Source organism: Phytophthora sojae, assembly GCF_000149755.1.
Source record: "Phytophthora sojae unplaced genomic scaffold PHYSOscaffold_16, whole genome shotgun sequence".
Classification (NCBI taxonomy): Eukaryota; Oomycota; class Peronosporomycetes; order Peronosporales; family Peronosporaceae; genus Phytophthora; species Phytophthora sojae.
The window spans coordinates 222,426-241,257 of record NW_009258130.1 but is presented as its reverse complement, the minus strand read 5'-3'; the positions used below and the strand labels follow the sequence as shown (position 1 = coordinate 241,257).

General features: G+C 52.8%; 9 protein-coding genes across 9 annotated transcripts; 5 read left to right on the top strand and 4 right to left on the bottom strand.

Moving 5' to 3' along the window:
* Positions 1–2,949: 2,949 nt before the first annotated feature.
* Positions 2,950–3,640, top strand: PHYSODRAFT_289229 (hypothetical protein). The gene has a single exon (XM_009540689.1). The coding sequence runs from the start codon at positions 2,968–2,970 to the stop codon at positions 3,466–3,468; it is 501 nt and encodes a 166-aa protein (XP_009538984.1). The 5' UTR covers positions 2,950–2,967; the 3' UTR covers positions 3,469–3,640.
* Positions 3,641–4,067: 427 nt separating this feature from the next.
* On the top strand, positions 4,068–6,354 carry PHYSODRAFT_534089 (hypothetical protein; the record flags this gene model as incomplete). The annotated part of the gene is made up of 6 exons (XM_009540688.1): positions 4,068–4,364; positions 4,429–4,616; positions 4,688–4,964; positions 5,025–5,380; positions 5,451–5,519; positions 5,601–6,354. 6 exons carry the CDS (start codon positions 4,068–4,070, stop codon positions 6,352–6,354), a joined length of 1,941 nt encoding a protein of 646 aa, XP_009538983.1.
* A 778-nt stretch (positions 6,355–7,132) lies between these two features.
* On the bottom strand, positions 7,133–9,654 carry PHYSODRAFT_307726 (hypothetical protein; the record flags this gene model as incomplete). Its single annotated transcript, XM_009540687.1, has 9 exons — positions 7,133–7,850; positions 7,910–7,978; positions 8,045–8,201; positions 8,276–8,343; positions 8,422–8,796; positions 8,862–8,947; positions 9,004–9,042; positions 9,124–9,361; positions 9,398–9,654. 9 exons carry the CDS (start codon positions 9,652–9,654, stop codon positions 7,133–7,135), a joined length of 2,007 nt encoding a protein of 668 aa, XP_009538982.1.
* Positions 9,655–9,990: 336 nt separating this feature from the next.
* Positions 9,991–10,329, top strand: PHYSODRAFT_342282 (hypothetical protein; the record flags this gene model as incomplete). Its single annotated transcript, XM_009540686.1, has 1 exon — positions 9,991–10,329. The coding sequence occupies one exon, from the start codon at positions 9,991–9,993 to the stop codon at positions 10,327–10,329; it is 339 nt and encodes a 112-aa protein (XP_009538981.1).
* Positions 10,330–11,053: 724 nt separating this feature from the next.
* PHYSODRAFT_307725 (hypothetical protein) lies at positions 11,054–11,605 on the bottom strand (the record flags this gene model as incomplete). The annotated part of the gene is made up of 1 exon (XM_009540685.1): positions 11,054–11,605. One exon carries the CDS (start codon positions 11,603–11,605, stop codon positions 11,054–11,056), a length of 552 nt encoding a protein of 183 aa, XP_009538980.1.
* A 1,430-nt stretch (positions 11,606–13,035) lies between these two features.
* Positions 13,036–13,572, top strand: PHYSODRAFT_289228 (hypothetical protein; the record flags this gene model as incomplete). Its single annotated transcript, XM_009540684.1, has 1 exon — positions 13,036–13,572. One exon carries the CDS (start codon positions 13,036–13,038, stop codon positions 13,570–13,572), a length of 537 nt encoding a protein of 178 aa, XP_009538979.1.
* A 534-nt stretch (positions 13,573–14,106) lies between these two features.
* On the bottom strand, positions 14,107–14,555 carry PHYSODRAFT_534181 (hypothetical protein; the record flags this gene model as incomplete). The annotated part of the gene is made up of 2 exons (XM_009540683.1): positions 14,107–14,392; positions 14,455–14,555. Coding segments are annotated over 2 exons (387 nt in total), but the record flags the coding sequence as incomplete, so codon positions are not given.
* Positions 14,556–15,159: 604 nt separating this feature from the next.
* Positions 15,160–15,537, bottom strand: PHYSODRAFT_373869 (hypothetical protein; the record flags this gene model as incomplete). Its single annotated transcript, XM_009540682.1, has 1 exon — positions 15,160–15,537. A coding segment is annotated over one exon (378 nt), but the record flags the coding sequence as incomplete, so codon positions are not given.
* Positions 15,538–16,815: 1,278 nt separating this feature from the next.
* Positions 16,816–17,769, top strand: PHYSODRAFT_430552 (hypothetical protein; the record flags this gene model as incomplete). Its single annotated transcript, XM_009540681.1, has 1 exon — positions 16,816–17,769. A coding segment is annotated over one exon (954 nt), but the record flags the coding sequence as incomplete, so codon positions are not given.
* Between the last annotated feature and the right edge of the window lie 1,063 nt (positions 17,770–18,832).

Genomic DNA, 18,832 nt, shown 5'->3' with positions numbered 1-18,832 from the left:
AGTTGAGTAACTGCAAGTACGAAATCAAGTCGCTTCAGGACAAGCTGCGTGCAGAGCAATCTCAGCGCCGTAGTCTGGAGGAGGTTGCATCGACACTGCGCCAGAAGATCGCAACAAACGACCACCTCATCTCCCGCCTTGAAGAGCAGCGAGATGCGATGGCGCAAGAAATCCAGGCGTCTCACCAGCGGCAGGTGCCAGTTTCCACGCCGGTGATGAACATGTCGGAGCTCAACCACACCCCGCCATCAGCTAGTCAGTCTTCGCGCGTCTCAGAACAGAGACGATCGCAGCAAACTCGTCCTGAGCACTCGCTTCCCCCGCCGTCCCCGTCTCGTTCCTCGCCATCTGATGCAGCACACAGCACCCCGGACTCTGGTGGCAAGGCATCCAGTGCTTCGTCGTACCTCCCTCTCCACGCGTTGGAAGAGGCCCAGATGAAATGCCAAGAGCTGGAAGACCGACTGGCGCAGCAGGACAGCACGATCAAGGTATGTGCAAGTGCTTTGCCGTCAAAGAGTTGCAAGAAAAACTAACGTTTTCGTTCATTGTGACTTGATGATGCCACAGCAACTGGAGCGCTCTCGAAGTAAGTTCAAGCGGTTCGCGGCCAAGTATGAGCGTGAAATCGAGCAGGTAAGCAGCCGCCTTCACGCGTAAAATGTTGCGGCGTGAGTGTGGTTTCACCATCTCTTTTTGTTATTATTGAGCAGCGTGACCGAAGGATTGAGGAGCTACAGAGCAGCTCCCATGCATCATCTTTCGTGTCTCCCGACTCGCGATTACTCCGGGCTGGACGATCGCATTCTTCTTCTTCCTCATCTTCATCCTCTAGTCGGTCAAGGAGACACCCAGTTGACACCAGTGTCTCCGCTTCATCTCAATAGAAACGCATTCTGGCCGTGACCAGTGTTTAAGGACAACGGACGCTGAAAGTGGACTCCAAATTAGGCGTTCGTGACGGACCAGATCAAAGTAGCATTGACTAACTTTTTCGATGTTGCTTGAGGTCTTGCAGGCTGTATTCATTCCCATTTCGACTACATGGGGCCTCGCGAGCGGAATCGGTGAACTATCCCTCCCAGCACCACCAGGGTGCGAATTGCAGAGCGTCAAGAAGAACCAGATCGTCCCTGCAAGGCTCACGAGATCGTTGAGCAGCCATGTGAAATTGCTTTCATCATCCAATCTACGCACGTGGGTCAGCTTTTAGGACGCCTTCGGTGCCTTCGGGCCCGTGCTAGTGGCCGTGGTCCTAGTCTCGATCGTGCGGACGACGTTGCTGATCGTGCTAACCCTCTCGCCCAATGCGACGGCCAACTACCTCATGGACACAGCCGAGCTCGACAACGGACAGTTCTGGCTGATCGTGGACCCGGAATACAGCCTGAAAGTGCTCAGCGTGATCGCTCTCGTAGTGGTGGATGCCTGCTACCTTTTTATCTTGCACAAGCTGGTTTCCTGGTGGGAACGATATCCGGAGGCAACATCCACTGGAAAAGGTACATCGTGTTCATGGGCTTGTGCCACTGCGGTGCGCGCTATCTACCATCGCGCTAAAACCCCATGGGGAGAGATCGCTGGAATTCGTGGGAAGTTTCGCAAGTACTGGGTAAGCAAGCGTGGCATTGTAAATGGTGTGTCTATCGCTCACAAATAACTACGCTTTTGGATTGAACAGAATTGGATCCAGAAGGCGTCTGACCTAACGATGCAGAGCATTATGCTGCATCAACTGCTCGAAGACGGGTCCTCCGTGGTACTGGTGATGGGGTACGCTGTGTTCGTAAGCGCGAACGCGTTGTCCACAGCTGCCACTATCGTTCTGGGCAACCTGTCCGCACTGACTGAAATTCTCATCGAATCAATGTTCGATCAAGCTTCACCACACTATCCAACTGACTTGTACTGACGGGGTCTTGGCTCAGTTTCGATATGATAGCCGCAGTCCTGTACCCTATCCTGGTGCTAGTCTACAGCGTCAACAGTTTTGACTTTGACCGCCAACTCTTCAGCGTGTTCACTGAAGTTCTCCCCCCCAGAAAGCAACGCTCGGTTGTTCGCTGACCCAGCGGAGCGGGCTCTTTTCCTCACTAGCCTGAACTCGCTCCGAATCTTGTCGCTATCGGACCTCGTGCTGCGCCTGAGCATGAACTTGTCGTTTTGTCTGCGCTTCGTTACTGTCGTTAACCTGATGGTGGGGGCAACAAGTGAGGAGATAACAAGGCGTTCGAGACGAGAAAGCTTGGCCAAAATGTTTCAGCAGCAGCTCCATGTACCAAGTATCACCGCGGCGACGTTCGTGGGGTTCGCTGCTGTTGCCGTTGCCTACCCACAGAAGGCAATAGCAATCTTCACAGCAGCGTGTGCTCCACACCCAGAGTGCGTCGTGTATGCCTACGAGTGGGGAGTCGACGACTTATGCCCCTGCATCACACTCGTGGATGTTTATCGCACACCACGGACTTTTGAAGAGTGGACGGCACCCGTGGATGTTTCTGCGAAGGTTGAGACCTTGTCGCGTGCCGGAATGCTGCAACATTTACAGCGCGTTGCCACACTGGCCGGAGGAACTGCGGAAATGCAAGAGGCTTCAGTACATGAAAGTTGATCCAACCCCTTCTCTAGAGTATCTTTGACTAACATTGAGCTCTTCCCGACTGGGTCGAGGAATTTTCGCGTCTACAATTTCTGTACGTGCCGTAGATGCATGAGCCCTCCCAATAGGCTAATCAAACGTGTATGCTTCTAGGCATATTGAAGGCAAGCAGCTACGACCAAGCTTGACATACCTGCCGGAAGGTTTATTCAGCGATATGCCGTTCCTGCAGATGGTTCACCTTGGCGTACACCCGAAGCTCCCAAGTGTCCCGCCTCTACAGACCCTGACCCTCGCGGCTCTACCTTGTACCGGAAATCCCCTCGTTGGACAAAGTGCCGAAGCTCCAAAGGCTGACGTTGGCTCTCATGGAGTCACTTCAAGTCATTCAGGACTTGGCCCCGCTGAAGCACCTCCTGGGCTTCGTGATTTTCAGCATCTGTCCAGCTTGTTGCAACGGCTTCCTGGGTGCCTGCGATACGAGCGACTGGTTTTGCACTGGGAACCCAGAACTCGGCACCTCTGCTTCATCTTGTCTTGGAACTGATGCCCCTCGACCTACTGCGGAATCTCAAGCGGTTTTCCAGCAATTCGCGGTCAGCATGTGTATCCGCACGGGCTTCGACATCGCGCGAGTTGTGGACTTGCTCTCGAAGCCTCAGATCGACGTTTGTGGTGGGGTTCCCTTCCGACGCTGCGAGCATCCACCCAACAGCGGCGCGTTCGGCATCTGCATGAACAACCGCCTCCAAGTGTTAACGTGCGTGGTTAATGACGACTACGTGCGACTGCGGCAGGTTGAAATCGAGAGGAAGTTGGGTCCGGCCTGTGACGCCGTCAAAGAAGCGTGGCTCGGGTGCAGCAGTTAACTTGCTGCTTACTCGTCATGGAGCTGAAATACTTCCGGTGTTGACAAGACCCCTCCAAGTTAGGTGCATAAGATGAAACGGAGGGCCATTTTAGGTCAAGTTTACGCGGTTTGCGCAGTGCAGTTTTGGCAATCTGCAAACCATATTTTTGGCTGGTCGATTTGGAGGCGAACTGGGCGCTGAAAACTATATATTGATACGCTCCTACTCGTTGGGGAGCTCGGGGACAGTTGCGAAGGATGAAGTCGACGACATCACCCCGGACGAATGTGATTCCCATCGGACCTTGTGCACCCGACACGTCGTGTAGGCGGAATCCACACATTCGACGTTCGCTGGATGGGTCCGCCGAGTGGTTGAAGGCTCTTCGGGCCCCCGGTCCCAGTGACGTCGTGCCGCTGGAACGACTGTCGAACCCAATGTCGGCGTCGTTCCGACCTAGAAAGGGGCCAAACACACCGACAGCGCACCACCTCTCGTTCTGGCAGGCCTTTGGACTGCTCGGAATCCCCATGCTGCTGTTCCTTCTCATCTCGATACTGTGGACTGCGTGGCTGATTATCATGACGCTAGCGCCGAATGAAACTGCGAACTATCTCATGAACACGGGCGACTACGATGACGGACAGTTCTGGCTGCTGCTGGATCAAGATATTGGCATCAAGCTTGTCAGAATTTTCGGGTTGTCCGTTGCTGAGGTGGGGTACTTCCACATTTTGGTGAAAATGCTGGTCTGGCGAACCATTCCAGCCCCTTTTGTCGCTAGGGGCGGTGGGATTCGAAAAGCCAACGTTGAAGGTAAGAAGAGTATGGTCGCAGTTCGGCGGAAAAGCACTACGATGCCTGGCTTTTGGGAAGAACTGACGGGCATCAATGGGTCTTATCGCAAGTTCTGGGTAAGCCGTTGATATTCTAACTGGATTGTATCTGTTCTGACGTGGTTCTCTTCGTTTGAGGCAGAATTTAGTGCACAAGGTGACAGATCTGACGACTCAAGTCGTTTTGCTGAGTAACTACCTTGAAAAGGGTTTCCCAGACGTGCTGGTGTACGGTTGGGCCGCGTTCATCAGCTGCAACTGCTTATCCTGCGTTCACAACATTTTACTCGATAAACACTCAGCGTTGGCCGAAATCCTCGTGGATTCGATGTACGTAACGTTCTCGCCTTCCTACAGCTTTATGCCTTTCCGTTAATGTCAACAAATTATGTGCGGAACAGCTTCGACCTCATTGCCACCATTGTGTATCCGATTCTGGTGCTTGTTTACTGCTATTACAACTTTCAGTTCGACCATGAAGTGTTCCGCACATACGTCCAAGTACTGCCCGCTGGAAGCTTTGAGATTATCGCTCGACTGTTCGCTGACCCGGCGGAAGTCGAACTTTTCCGTGTAAATTTCAACTCGCTTCGGGACCAAACACCGCTGCTTCTCGTTATCCACCTGCTCATGAACTGGTCGTTCTGGCACCGTTTTAAGGCGGTCGTCGAGGTGCTGGTGCGAACAAATCGACGGCTGGTTTATCCTAGAAGACACACAAAGTTCCACCCTCGACAGCAAAACAGGGTCCCAAAGCCGTTCGCACTGTTCTTCATGGCAATTAGTGTACTGCTGGTACCGTACGTCCATCTTGCAATCCAGGCTTCAAGGTCAGCGTGCAGCCCTTACACCGAGTGCTTGGTCTACGCCTACCGATTCCCGTGGACGCCTGCGAACAAAGAAGTTTGCCCTTGCCGAACGTTGATAGACATCGATCGGGCGCCAAAGACGTTTGACGAGTGGATCAACCCGGTGGATGTCACGGATGAGGTGAAAACTCTAGCAGCGTCTGGGGATCTCAAAGTGCTGCGTCTGATAAACCGGCAGTTGGTGGAGCTGCCGACTGAGCTGAAGAACTGCCAGCTAGAACATCTGTAAGTCTTCGCTAAAGTCAAGTGGGGCTGTAATACGAACTATACTAACTATACACCGATGAATTTGTAGATCGCTGATCTACACGTCTACCAACAGATTTCCCGACTGGACCAGCACCTGGAAGTCCCTCGAGTTCCTGTATGAGCTCCATGACAATGTTTCACTAAATGGTGCTATTCAGGTCTAATCTTATTCTTTAATTTCGTACACATCTAATAGGCACGTGGAAGGCAAGCAGGGCAGCGACAACTTGGTATACCTTCCCAAGAATCTTTTCAGCGCGATGCCGCACCTCGTATTCCTCCACTTGGCATTGCACAAGTCGCTAAAAGAGCTCCCAGCACTTGATGGGACCCTGAAGCTTCAGACAATCGAGTTAGCTCACTTATTTGGACTAACCCAACTTCCCGACCTCGATAAGACTCTGGACCTGAGAGGGATTGTCATCGCATACCTCCCGCTGCTCGAGACGCTGCCGGACCTTCTTCACCTCAAGCATCTCATCAGCCTCACGGTCTTCCGTCCTAGCTTCCTCTGCTGCAATGGGTACCTCGGACGGTGCGACTTGACGCACCCGTTCTGTGCTGCAGACAGCTCGCACAACCTTCCAGCTGCTACGTGCCTGACTGACAGTAAACTGCAAGCCAGCCCTGCGATGGTCAGTCTGCTAGATCGTTTCGGCTCCGCTGTTTGCTACAAAACTCCCGAAAATCTGCTCGAATTTGCGGATATACCGACAAAAGAATCCGTTGATATGTGCGGCGGTGTGCCCTATCGACGGTGCGAGATCCTCGACCCTACGAGGAACGAGACGCTGGAGGGCATGTGCTACAACCTCAGGATGCAGGTGTTGTCGTGCAATCCGGACCCCAACAACATGACCGTGCGTAGGCTGCAGATCAAGCTGAATGTTGGCACGCCTTGCAACGTCGTGGAGGAAGCATGGCTGGGATGTGGCAATAGCGTCAACTGAATGAAAATCCAACGAGAAAGATTTCAACTTGCATGAGTTTTCAACTGGTTTCCAGCAAATGGAATGTTTTCCGCGAAGTGCTCTGAAAAAAAAACAAGCTGAATAGAAAGCGCCTTCAATACGCAGAAATATTAAATATTTACAAACAAATTTTGTACACGTTATCATAGTCTATGGCATGAGTTGATGCCAAAGTTACCGAGTGTAATTGGATTGTTATGCCGGCAAGGCGGCTGTCATACTTCGACGCCAAATATGGGCCAAGTACATCCCACCTTTCCTATAGACGACGTGTAGCCTGAGCTTTGATGTTTACCGTAGTGTTAGCGGCGGTGTGCTGTGCTCAACATTCCTCACTTGCGACACCGTTGATGAGTCAATCTCATCTGCTGACTAAACTTGAGTAGCGTGGGCCGATCTTGTCCTCGTAATATGTGTACATCAATGTTTTGTTCCATTGCAGCAGATACAGCATATCCCTCAAACTCCTTTATGTGATACGCAGCGTGCTCCGCACAATTGTTTCTCTGACCCAGTTGCTTAGCTTTGTTTTTGTTGATTTCGATCGTCTTAGCCCCCAGTGAAGAAAGGGTGAGCACTTCAGGACGTCCCAGCGTCCGATACATGTTGGTCTGACGCTAACCTTGTAATCATCACAGTTTGCTACACTAGATTATTTCCTTCTCAATGGGCTGGTAATATATGGGTGGTCTACGCAGAAAACTTCTGCAAACATTGTCTAATCCGCGTATACCTGGCGCTTCGCATGTTCTCAACGTTACGTAGCTGCACTGGAGCACCCAAGCCACGCTTCCACCGATGAATTACACGGAGCCCCCACCCCCTCCTGGATCTGCCGCCGACGAGCTCGAATTTTCTCGGGGCCCGGATTGCACGCGAGTACCTGCATCCGATGATTGTAGCACATTCCCACAGCGGTCGTATTTGGCTCAAGTCCGGGTACATGACACTGACGGTATGGAACTCCATCGCACATTTGAATCGTCTCCGCCGTTGGAACTTGTGAGAGACCCGAATATGGCTGACAAACAGAGTAGGAAAAGTCCTTAAAAGCTGCAAGTGTAGCGGGTGAAGCCTCCTTCGAGCCATCTTCAAGGCAGGTAGCGTTTGTGCAGTACGGGTTTGTGAGGTCACACGTTCCCAGGAATCCGTTGCAGCACAAACGGGCACCTTGGAATACGATGAGGTGCCTCAACGCTGTGACAGGCTGGAGGTCTGGGAGATAGGGCAGAGTTTTGATTGCCGTCAGCTCGATCCTCCCCAGCCTTGTCTGATGTGTTAACGGCGGAAATTCGACCAAGTTGTATAGCCGAGAAAAAATTATGCTGCGTAGCTTCGGCGCGCCGTCGAGTGGTGGAAGGCGCGTCATATTTTCATGGACGCCAAGCTGGAGATACCGGAGCTCAGGCATATCACTGAACAAATCTGGAGCTAAGTCATCAAGATTTTGACTCCCAACTCGGCCTTCAACTTGCCTGTACAGACATTATACATGTAAGCGAGATAGAAGCGTACAGTTTGATAACTTACGTACAGATACTGTAACTTGTGAAAATCCTTCAACCAAGGCGGGAACTTTTCGGTAGCACAGTTAATCAGCGATCTGCAGACATAAATGTTAGCAAAGTTGAAAGCGACTAGTATCATTAAGTACATTGGTGGAACGCACATAAAGTTAAGATTGCGGCAGCCTCGGAGCTCGCCCGGTAGTTCCGTAAGTTGTCGGTTAATGAGTTGCAGAGTCTCGAGCGTGCCTGCCCTTGCGAGCATACTCACTGCCATGGAGACGTCGACCGGGTGAGTCCATTCGTAGTATGTCAAGGGTGCTGGATTCCCATCGACAATTGCACGGCAAGAACACCGCTCATCACTATGCCAACGGTATGCGTAGACAACGCACTCGGGATGCGGAGAACACGCGACTTGTGATGAACGATAGCTTTGTGAGTGAACACAACAACAGCCGCGCTGTAGATTACGAATAATATGGCAAGCCACCGAGGAACAAATCGTTGCATTGTGCGAAGCTGATGGGCTGAAGCTGACCGTGCCGGCGGGTGGAGCAGAGAGAGTTTCCGCTTGAGTGTATTATCCGTCTTCATCTCGATTAATACTTCAACGATCCGTTTGCAGCGATAGCTGAAGGCCAAGTTCATCGCGATGCGCAACACAAAGTCGGTGCTATCAAGGATCCTCAGCGAGTCAAATGAGGAGCGAACGAGGGCGATCTCCGCGGGGTTTGCGTACATTCGCGCTCGTCGTTCGAAACTCCCAATGGATAGCGTTTCCAAATTGATGAAATAAACCGCGCGGTCGTAGTGAAAATTATTCCAGCAGTAGTAGAGCACGGTAAGCGGATAGAGCACAGTCGCGCTGAAATCAAACAGCGAATCGATGAGGATCTCCACGAGCGCGGAAAATCTCGAGAAAATATCCCAAAAGCGCACGATAAGGAATTTAATGCCGCCAAAGCTGAAAATCCGTACGCTATCTTGACTGGCGTCCCCGCTTCCAGAAGGTCACTAAGTAGCAGTGTGAGCATTACTAGGTCGTGGATCTTGAGACAGAAATTCTATTAAACAGAGTTAGAAGAGTGATTTTGAACATTAAAAAATGAAAAAAACCCACCCAATACTTGCGGTACTTGCCGTGTATCCCTGTGAGCGCCTTCCATTGAAAGTATAGTTTCCAGCTCATAATAATGACTCGTTGAGAACACTTCGAGTGGAAAGAGTCACTGATTTTTACCTTTGCTGCAGCTCTCCAATGTAGGAGAAAACTGTTAAATTTGTTCTCCATCGCGTTCCTTTGAGAGCGCCAAACGAGCATCATCATTAAAATGTAAACGTAAAACAGGAGAACAAGCGCCAGACCCATCACACTGAACGTCTGTAGTGTACTCCACTCATCCGGGATAAGCCAGAACTGACCGTCATCGAGCTCGCTAGTATTCATGAGGTAGTTGGCTGCGGCGTTGGGGTCAACGCTCAGAGCGATCAGCCATCAGGTCCAAATGATACACCCTAGGACCATGGCTGCCATCGGAGGCCCCAAGAGTCCGAACGCTTCTCGGAATGAAAGTTTCCTTGTGCTCTGATGACGTGGTCTGATTCCAACAGTGAGGAAACTGTTATCCAAAGCACTTGCAGTGCGAGCAGGAGGGCCCAGTGGAACAACTTCCGTGAGTCTGCGAGTAGAGGAGAGCACTCCAAAGATCTTGGAAAGTCGAGGACTGCGTGAGTCATTCGGATTCTCATCTGCTAGGAGGTTGGACTTCATTCAGCGCTGAGCTTGTGTTAAAAGCTCTTCAGATATTTCTTCTGTCAATGCCCAGTCAACCTGAGTCGAAGCAAAAAAATCCTAATTGTGAACTACTAAAATGTCACGATAAGGTACAAATGTATCGATAATACCACCAGCCCGAAAGATGCGCTGAGGGTGGAAATCACTAATCAAGCCCTGGCGGCATGGCCACAGTTTTTAATATTGTACGTCTGCAAGTAGTTTCCGAAAATGTACAGCTATTTTGCCGGAGTAAGCAGGACGCTTTTTCAGCCCCGACAGACTGGCGAAGTGGACTTTACACCATGGCGAGAAGGACAATGAAGCGGAGACATGCACCTTAACAGCGGACCCGGAGCGACTTTACAAGCGAGCCAAGGCTCGGTCATGTGGCGGACGAAGCAGCGGCGGCAGCCAGAACAGCGTAACGGACAAGGACGCGAGGTGACCAAGCAGCGACGACATGGAAAGATCGCAGCAGCAGCCAGCAGGATGACTACGGAAGGGGTGAGCAGCACGACTCTGAGTGCAGGCTACCATGACATCCGGCAAGGGGTGGCAATTGTGTGGCTGAGCCGTGCTGGCAAGCGTCGCTGTCGAAGATCGCCCGCCCAAACGCCGCGCTCAACAGATAACAAGGCCGGCGAGTCGAGCAGAGGGCGCTCAGTCTAAGATCTGCGAAGTCGACGGCAAGTCGAAGACGCACAAGAGCGCGAGCTGCCGAGCTAGCGCCCAGCAAGACATTGCGCCGGTCTGGTGTAGTGTCAGCAACACGCTAAGAAGAAATACACTTGCGTTACCTGAGCCACATCTACTTGAGCCAACTAGAGGAGGACTAGTGAAGAAGCCACTGTCGAAGCAAGTCGCGTTACAGCAACTGCAGCAGAAGCGGAGGTCGGCTGAAGCAAGCCAGAGTCGTCGAACTACTGGTGACCTGCATCGACAGGCCCCACGGAAGAAGACCGTTGGAAGGGAGAAAACCAAGGCTGTGCGTGCACGTGGGCACGGTCTACACAAGTGATCGCTCCAGCCAGCTATAGCCTCTCTGGGCCTAAAGAAGAAGCAAAGGGTCGAGAGCACGTGCAATCAGTACCTGGGATGATTTCGGCGATAGTAAAGCTCTATCTGTCCAGTAGATATTGTACATTGCATCAGTAGTTGAGCTGTCGCCGTTAGCCACCGGAGACCTCGGAGCTGCAGTGACGAGATCCGGGCAAGGTACAGGTGGTAGCTGGAAAGCAGGGGTAGCTTACTCCGGCATTCGAATCAAAGCTGTACAGAGTGTCCCAAACCTATTTCTTTTTCTTAAAATGCCGTGTCACGGCTGAAAGCTGCGGCGTTCCGACCAAACAGAATCTGTCGGTATTGCAGCCTCCCGTTTGTCAACTCACCGTTCCTATGACGAAGGATGATTTCGTGAGTTGGTTAGCAAGACGCCACCTCCGACGGTGCCAGATACCACACCAACAGCCCCCAAAATTAAGAGAGCCTTCGCCCACTTCGGCCACCCTTGAGCAATACCCTCCGTCGATTGCGTGCTGATTTTCGACTTGCCCTTGTTCATTCGTGCCGCAAACCACAATGCTCCAGGGGCTCCGACCCTCTCCTCACTCCCCACCGTCTGACTTCCGCGGTGGCGCCCAACTAACTTGTCCAAAGCGATTCGCTTCAAGGTCGGTGCATTGTTCGTCGACGCGGCATCTTCAGCGCTGGTGAAGTCCACGAAGCCCGAGACGAATGTAGCCACAAACAAGACCAGGAGGACCGTGAGACGCATTGTGCTGGCTTTCGGGAATGCCTTGTTGGACTTCGAAGGAAATTCGTGAATGTCCGACTCGGCCTGTTGGCCCAGTCTTTCCAAAATATATGCAGCAGCAGCGCCAGGGGGAAGAGGAAAGACCCGCAAAGGGACCCATCCCCAGCTGTCACTACCATACTTGTATGCCATGCCCCCACCTCAACGTATTAGTATTGGGCTAGAGTGGTAAACAAGCAGATAACCTCTAATCACCACTCGTGAGCAATTTCCATAATCCAGTACATATGTAAAAGCCAAAAATTAATTCAGCGAAACATTGGCCATCACAGTAGACTTGGTGTTAAGTTCGAGGGTGCTCAAAGGAGCTCAGATGGCTAAGTACGGAATGAATCGGGTGTACTGTAGATGCCACCTGAACCTTTCAACAAAAAGAACAATACATTAGAGGGCAATAATTGCTGTATGGATTGTCCTATGAACGGTAAGTATTGTAGTAATAGGTGTGCTCATGAAGGGTGCTGGCGGATGCAAGTGGTAAAATTCGCCACGATTTCACCTTCTAGTGACATACATAACAGAGGGGTCTAGTTATGCAGTATTATCGATCGTGTTTTGTAAGCCTGGCAAAACAATAGCACAGAGCAGCAGTTTTACACATTACGATATGTAAAACTTTCGCAACGCCAACTTTACAGAATGAGCCTAGAGCAAATCGGTCAACATTAAATGATTTAATCTTACCAAAAACCTGGAACAAATAGGATACACTTGTCCTCACTATCACATAGCTACGCTCTACGAGTGGTTCCACAAACCATAAAGGCTCGATATGTTCCACGTTCGTATAAATATCGGATTCGACACATTGTAGCCGATTGTTTTTGTACTTGCAGTTATTTTTTTTATGTCGAGTGTTACTGTGAAGTTTGGGCTTGCCCTAACTAAAGCTGTTTTTAGTCGACGTAGAGTCGTTCAGCCGAGAACGGATCCCACTTGACCTGCGCCCGATGCTTGTGTGCTTGAGAAGCCTGGTGCTCGAAGCACAGCATCCCCAGTCAGTCAGGTAAACGATCATAATATAAAGAAGCAAAAACGACACTTAGCTATTTTTGTAAGTCGTTCGCTTGCGGTACTGCACGGAGTTAGTTATTATGGCTATGAATAACTCTAACGGCGTCAATCATAGCCCTTATAATGACTTTAGATTAGCCTTACAACCCTTTTATCTCGGCGCTAACTCAACGAAAAGCACGTACTCTGAATGCGATGCCTTCTGGTAGCCAATCCTGAAGGTCTTTGGGACTGGCACCTTTGTAAATCCTTTTCTGTGGCCTGGTTCCTGAGGATGCATGTTACCACCAGTGTGGTAAGTTCGCTTGAGCGAACTTAATGTGAACTGTTTACAGTGCTTCTAATTTGCCAGAGATTTTAGATAATCCAGTACATATGTACTGGATTATGGAAATTGCTCCACCACTCATCGAGCCTACAATTGCACGAATTTGTGTACAACACTGCGCAAGAATTTCCATCCTGTCGCCACGCTCTTAAGTGCGCCTTCTATTCGTCCCTGACAACAGCTCATACGTATAATAGGTGGACATCTCGCCGATCGAAGCATGCTCCCCAAACGTTCGCGCCTCGTCGTGATAGTGGTCATACTTGCAGTCACCCATGGTCTCGCACACGCCAAAGCCACCAACAAGATAGCGCATCAAACACTTGACACCGACACCAACGGAGGTGACCCCGCCCGCTTGCTCAGGAGAGAACATGATGTCGCCATGGAGGAAGAGAGAACGTTGTCGGATTTCACCAGCAAGCTCAAGTCTATTTTCCGGAAGAAGCCTACTGTGACCACCACCCTGCACCGACACCCTGCCATCAAATCCCGCGAGAATAACCCAGTTATCAAAAGCCTCGAGAGGAACCCGTCCATCAAAAGCCTAGCGAACAACCCCAGCAAGGAGATCAAGCTGACGAACGAAAACATCAAGAAGATCGGCACGGAACTGGCCAAGACCCCTGGCCTTAAAGATGAGCTCAAGGATATTGGCATTATCGTATTGAGCGTTCTGGCTGCATTTGGGCTTGCAGCGATCCCAGTGGGCGCTTTCATGATGATAATGGGGCAGGGACTCAATATCCAGAGATAAGAGAATGCAACGGGGTTGGCTATTGGGGCTCAGCGGGGATTATTTTAAGAAAATTTAGTTAATGTCGTGCTACCAAGATTAACATTCTCCATAGTTCACAAACCCTTAAAAACGCATGTCTACCAATTAGTTAATCAACTTATTCTCAGTAACCTTAACCCCTTACTTCCCGGGCTAGATACACGAGGTGTATATTTTTTTCCTGTCCCATAATCTAACGTCTTGATGTTTGTATGGACCATCGCCTAACTACGGATTATGAGGCGCGGGTTGGGGGTGGGTACGAGGGCAGATGTGTGGGATAGGAGTGACATATACAACATAAAGGCGTCCTATGTAGGCAAAATTGGCTAATCATTTATCCTATGATGGACAGATCAACATAAGAAATGTCCTGTTTATCGGTGCGTTCGATTTTTGGGGCATTGCACACGTGCAGCAACGCATAAAATGGACATGCGATCAATGATGGTAATGCAAATTGGCACGTTTCAATTGATTGCTAGCTGCAAAAGAATGCACAAAACGTACTGTCTACAACTCGTCATCAGCCATGCCTCCCCCCGCACTATCAGCATTCTCGCTTCCTCCAGCTTCCTCCTCCACCTCCGAGACAGCCTCAGCTTGGCTCACCACCGCTCCCAGCGCTTGACTGACGCGGCGTCGCTTCTTTCCTGGGCGCGAAGGTGGGGGGCGGCCGCGAACCTTGTGCTCTTGAAGTAGATGGCGCGGGGTGTCGTTTCCGTTGTCCCAATCTGCGTACCAGATCTGGAAGCACGTCTTCGCTCTTCCTTCGCGGACTACATTGCACAAGTACTTACTGCATTGCATCGGTACATGTTAGATTTTGAGCCTCGTTTTACAATAGAAAGCAGCACTTACCGTTTGTTGCCCGCTGAGCACTCCGGGCAAAAGTACTTCGTAAACTTTCGCGGCTTGACCTCGAACACGGCGCACACCTTGCACGAGCGCTGACGCCGTTTGACCCCCTACCCCCCGTCGACAGTATCAGGATTCACCTCGAGATAATGGCCGTCATGAACTGCTCCATCTTGCCCCGACGTCTGCTGCCGCGACTCGGACCGAGCTGGTGACGCCGATCCCTGGCTGAAGTTGCTTGCTGCAAGTGATACATACGTTGGCAACATTAGATCGCCTTATGTTGAACATACGTACCACGCCAAAGCGCTTATGTTGACAGGGCAACATATCTTACCTCAATCTCTGTGAAAACAATGTCGGAGTCCACGGCCAGAAGCTGCTCCATCAGCTCTTCAAAAAAGGCGTAGTGCTTCGGTGGCCGCTTGTTGTTCACCTTCTTGTTGTAGCCGTACACGATAAACGCGTTCACGAGCGCCATATCTAGAAGCCCCAGAAACAGCGTCTTGTAGTACATGCGCGTTTTGTAGCACAGCTATACACTGTAGCGCTGCATACGAAGCTGGTCGTGGACGTCGACACCGCCCATAGACCGGTGGTAGTCTCGCACCAGCTCCGGCGCAAGGACAGACTGTATTTGACCGTGGATTCGCCGCACTGTACAACCATAATACGATACAACGTTAGCGCTTCAACAGGACAAATAGCATAGACGCATAACTTACGGACTGCGACAGCCTGTCGGCTGCCTCCGCTCGACAGCATGTGGACCGGGTTTCGGTCCATCCACATCGCTGCCGTAACCTGCGGAAACATCTTGTTCTGCGCGAGCTTCGTTGTCCCCTGAGGCGGCACCACCACCTTCCGCTTGTTCACTGTTCTAACCTTTTTGCTTGTGATCACGCCCTTTGCGTAACCGGAACGATCGGTCTGAATCGTCCCTGTCAGGTACACACGGCGATGCAGGAGCTCCAAGGCGAGCTTCACAGAAGCGTAGAATCGATCGGTAACCACTAGTCTCCACGGCGACGTAGGCGAGGGGGGCAACGGTGCGTTCATATTGCGCAGCACGGCCGCTTCGCCGGAGTTGTTGTCCTGGGGCACGGGTGTGAGAAGTGTGGTATAGCAGTACACACAAAATCGTCAGTTGTGGTAACTTGGCTACAAACACAACAATAGCCGAGCTGGTCGGCTTTGTTGGCCTGCGCCGGATTGCCCCCGAGCGGTTCGGCCCAACCGGGACAGCGGGTGTCTCGCCTTTCGTCGAGACCTGCCAACCAAGATTACCCCTCCGGAGAGCCGCCGAGTTCGACGGCCTCCGTTCACTTAACCCTGTGCCCTCCACCAAAGGATGGACGGCGGCGCACGGAGCGCTTTTATAGGTCGCCGAGAGCAAAGGCTTCTCGACTCAGCAATCAGTGCCCGGGACGTACGGGAACACCGGTTCGCAGCGGTGGCGAGACTTTTCCTTCGCGCTTGGCGAGACACGCGCCCAACCCGGGCCGACCTTAATCTCTTGGCGCTACCAGTCAACACCCTACAAGCTATGCCTCTCGGGTACCGGCAGCAGACATAATCCGGCCCCGTGCAGGGACTTACCGGAACGTGTACACGTGTTGTGGACCTAGAAAATTCTGCTCTGTTGTTTGTTATCTCTGTCGGGCGCCCTGAAGGGGCACCTCCACTATTCCTAAGCTCCTATACAAATACCAAATGAAAGTGGGCGGTTTTGGATCTCGGCCGACTCTTCGCTGAGCTCGGCGACGCTTGAGCTCGGCTGGTTCGGATGAGCTATCCGGATAATTCTTCGAACTCGGCTGAGCCGGATAACGTGTCCGGATAAGCTGGTGAACTCGGCTGAGCTCGGCTACCGGTACAGTGTACCACTCCAGCCGAGTTGGTCGCGCGAAATCTGGTGTTCTCTACACCACAACTGCCCCGGTCATGTTCCGAGCCGAGTTGGTGAGGGACCTGACCATCACTCCTTGAGTCGAGTCCAATCTCGGCCAAAACTCCAACGGCAGCGAACAAGTCTCCGCGCCATGTCGTCGTCCGGCGCTCCTGCCGCTCCTCCGGTACGTTCCTCGCCTCCGACGGCTCCATCCATTCTGCTGCTGACCCTTCTTCTACTGATCTTCACAGACTTCAGTTGCGTCGTCTTTGCAGTCTTCACATCCTCCCGCGCGAGATGAGGGGAAGTTCGCTGAGTTGGTCGACTCGGCGTCCCGGGCTCGCGGGGTCAGCGATGGGCAGGAGCACCCTGTCATCGATCTGACAACTTCCCGTGGGTTCGACCGGGAGTCTGAGCCGGCATCTCGCACTTCTCCTCGCCGCTCGCCGAGTCCGCGTGGCGACACCACTTCGGACGCCGCCGACCTTGGTCGGTCGGACTCGGCTGGGCCGATGAGTCTCGACTCTCTCGCTGCGCTGATCCATGCGCAGTCCGAGCAACGCCGCATCGAGAACGCGGACTTGGCTCGGCTGTTGTCGTTCGTGATCACTCGTCCCGCGCCGGCGGTTGATAGAGAGGTCCGCCGAGCTGCTCTCGAGGCGACGTCCGTCAGCGAACTCGTGAGCCTCCTTCGCGGTCAGCACCAACCTTCAAGTCAAGCTAGTGACGTCGCTGCACTGAGGGTCGAGCTGGAGTCTGCTTGGACTATTAACGCTGACTTGACTCGGCGGCTGGATTCACAGGCGGCTGTGAAGGCCGACCTCGAGGAACGGTTGAAGACTGTTGAGGAGGAGCGTGACCGATGGAAAGCCGAGTCGAAGAAGTCGTCCCCTCTCCTGACCAGCTTCCGGAAGGCGATGGCCGAGTCTGAAGCTTCCTTGAAGTCGGCCCGCAAGTCTCAGGATGATAAAGTGAAGTCGGCTCTCGCTCATGCTAAGGATCTCGGCAGGCAGCTCAGGGAACGCGACTCGGAGATTGAGCGTTTGACTCAGCTTCTTTCGGCTCGTGACGCCGAGTACGCTGTGCTCCAGGGGATCTCGACCAAGCACTTCGAGCAACTGCAGGAGTCGGCTCGGCTACTCATTTCTGGAGACGCCCAGCCTCTCCGTGATGCCAAGGCTACCATCAAACACCAGCGTGAGGTCATCCTCCGGCAGAAGCGTGTCATTTCTCGCATGGGTCTTTTACCCATGCACGATCCTCACATGGCTGCTGCAGCTGCAGCCGGGTTGGACGTGCCTGGGTTGAGCCCTGCTGACTTGCAGCTCAATGCTCGGTTATGCCGGATCCTGGCTCAACGTTTTCCGGAGGTGATGGACATCCCGGCTGGAGAGACTCGTCGAGTCGAGTTGACCATCCACCCGCGAGCGGACGGCGCCGCTACTACTCTGCCAGCGCCCGTGAGCTCGGCTGGTTCTTTCCTTGGACAATCAACCCGGCTGACTGGGTCTGAGGCTCCGGCCCCTCCAAGCGTGTCTCCCGCATCATCTGCCGCCAATCCTGTGTCGGCTGGTGCGGTTTCTACGCCCGTGTCCACTTCTGTTTCGCGCCGTCGCCGCAGCAAGTCGGTCGACCAGGTTCACCGGGCTCGACTGGATACTCTGACACCTGCCGAAAAATTACTTCGCTACTCAAACCCGAAGTCAGCGACGGCGGCTGGTTCTCAGCGCAAGCCCAAGAAGCCACTCGAGCAGCCGTACGCGTGTCCACTTCCTGGTGAGGTCGGCCATGAGGACGCGTTGGTCCAGCTTGAAAAGGCTGCCCAAGAGACTGACGCCGCATGCGACCTATCGCTCCGGTCGAGCTTGAACTTAGCCGGGTTGACTGTCGACGATGTGAATGTGGAGGCCGGCGACGAGGTTCACTCGCTGGAAGAGGACCACTCGTTCGAGTTCACAGAAGTGCCTGGTTGCGCCGAGCTTCCGAGGGGGCCCGCCGGCCCGACCGTGAGTGTGCCGCCCGTGCAACTCGTGCCTTACTCTTCCTCCCCGGTGCAGACGCCTTCAAGCGGAGTGGCTGTTGTATCGTTGCCTGGATCTGCTGACCTTGCTGCAACTCCGTCCGCTTTTTCGCTTCCTGCCTCGGTTCCGTTCCCGACTCGTGTCCGGTGGGTTCCCCCCTCGACCAGCGTGCCGAGCGCGGCTGTGGTGACATCGACTGCCGGCGCCGGAGGACAACCGGGTTCCTCCGCTCCCGATCCGGCGCTTGCTACAACGCATGCTGTGATTGCGCCGAGCTCGACGGCTGGAGTCTCGGCTGTGGGTACAATCAACAGCTCCGCTGCGATTCCGCCTCGGGTTTCGCAGTCTTCTCTGGGTTCGGCCGCTCACCGGCTCTTGGCATGTACTCGCTCCCGGTTTGCCAATCAAGCCCAGAGTCGTCGTGGCCCGTTAGGGGTGGCGTCGGCGTCGACTGTAGTCACCCCAATGC

Coding starts and splice junctions, on each gene's coding strand:
- PHYSODRAFT_289229 (XM_009540689.1), top strand. CDS start 2,968: ATGGAGTCACTTCAAGTCATTCAGGACTTGGCCCCGCTGAAGCACCTC.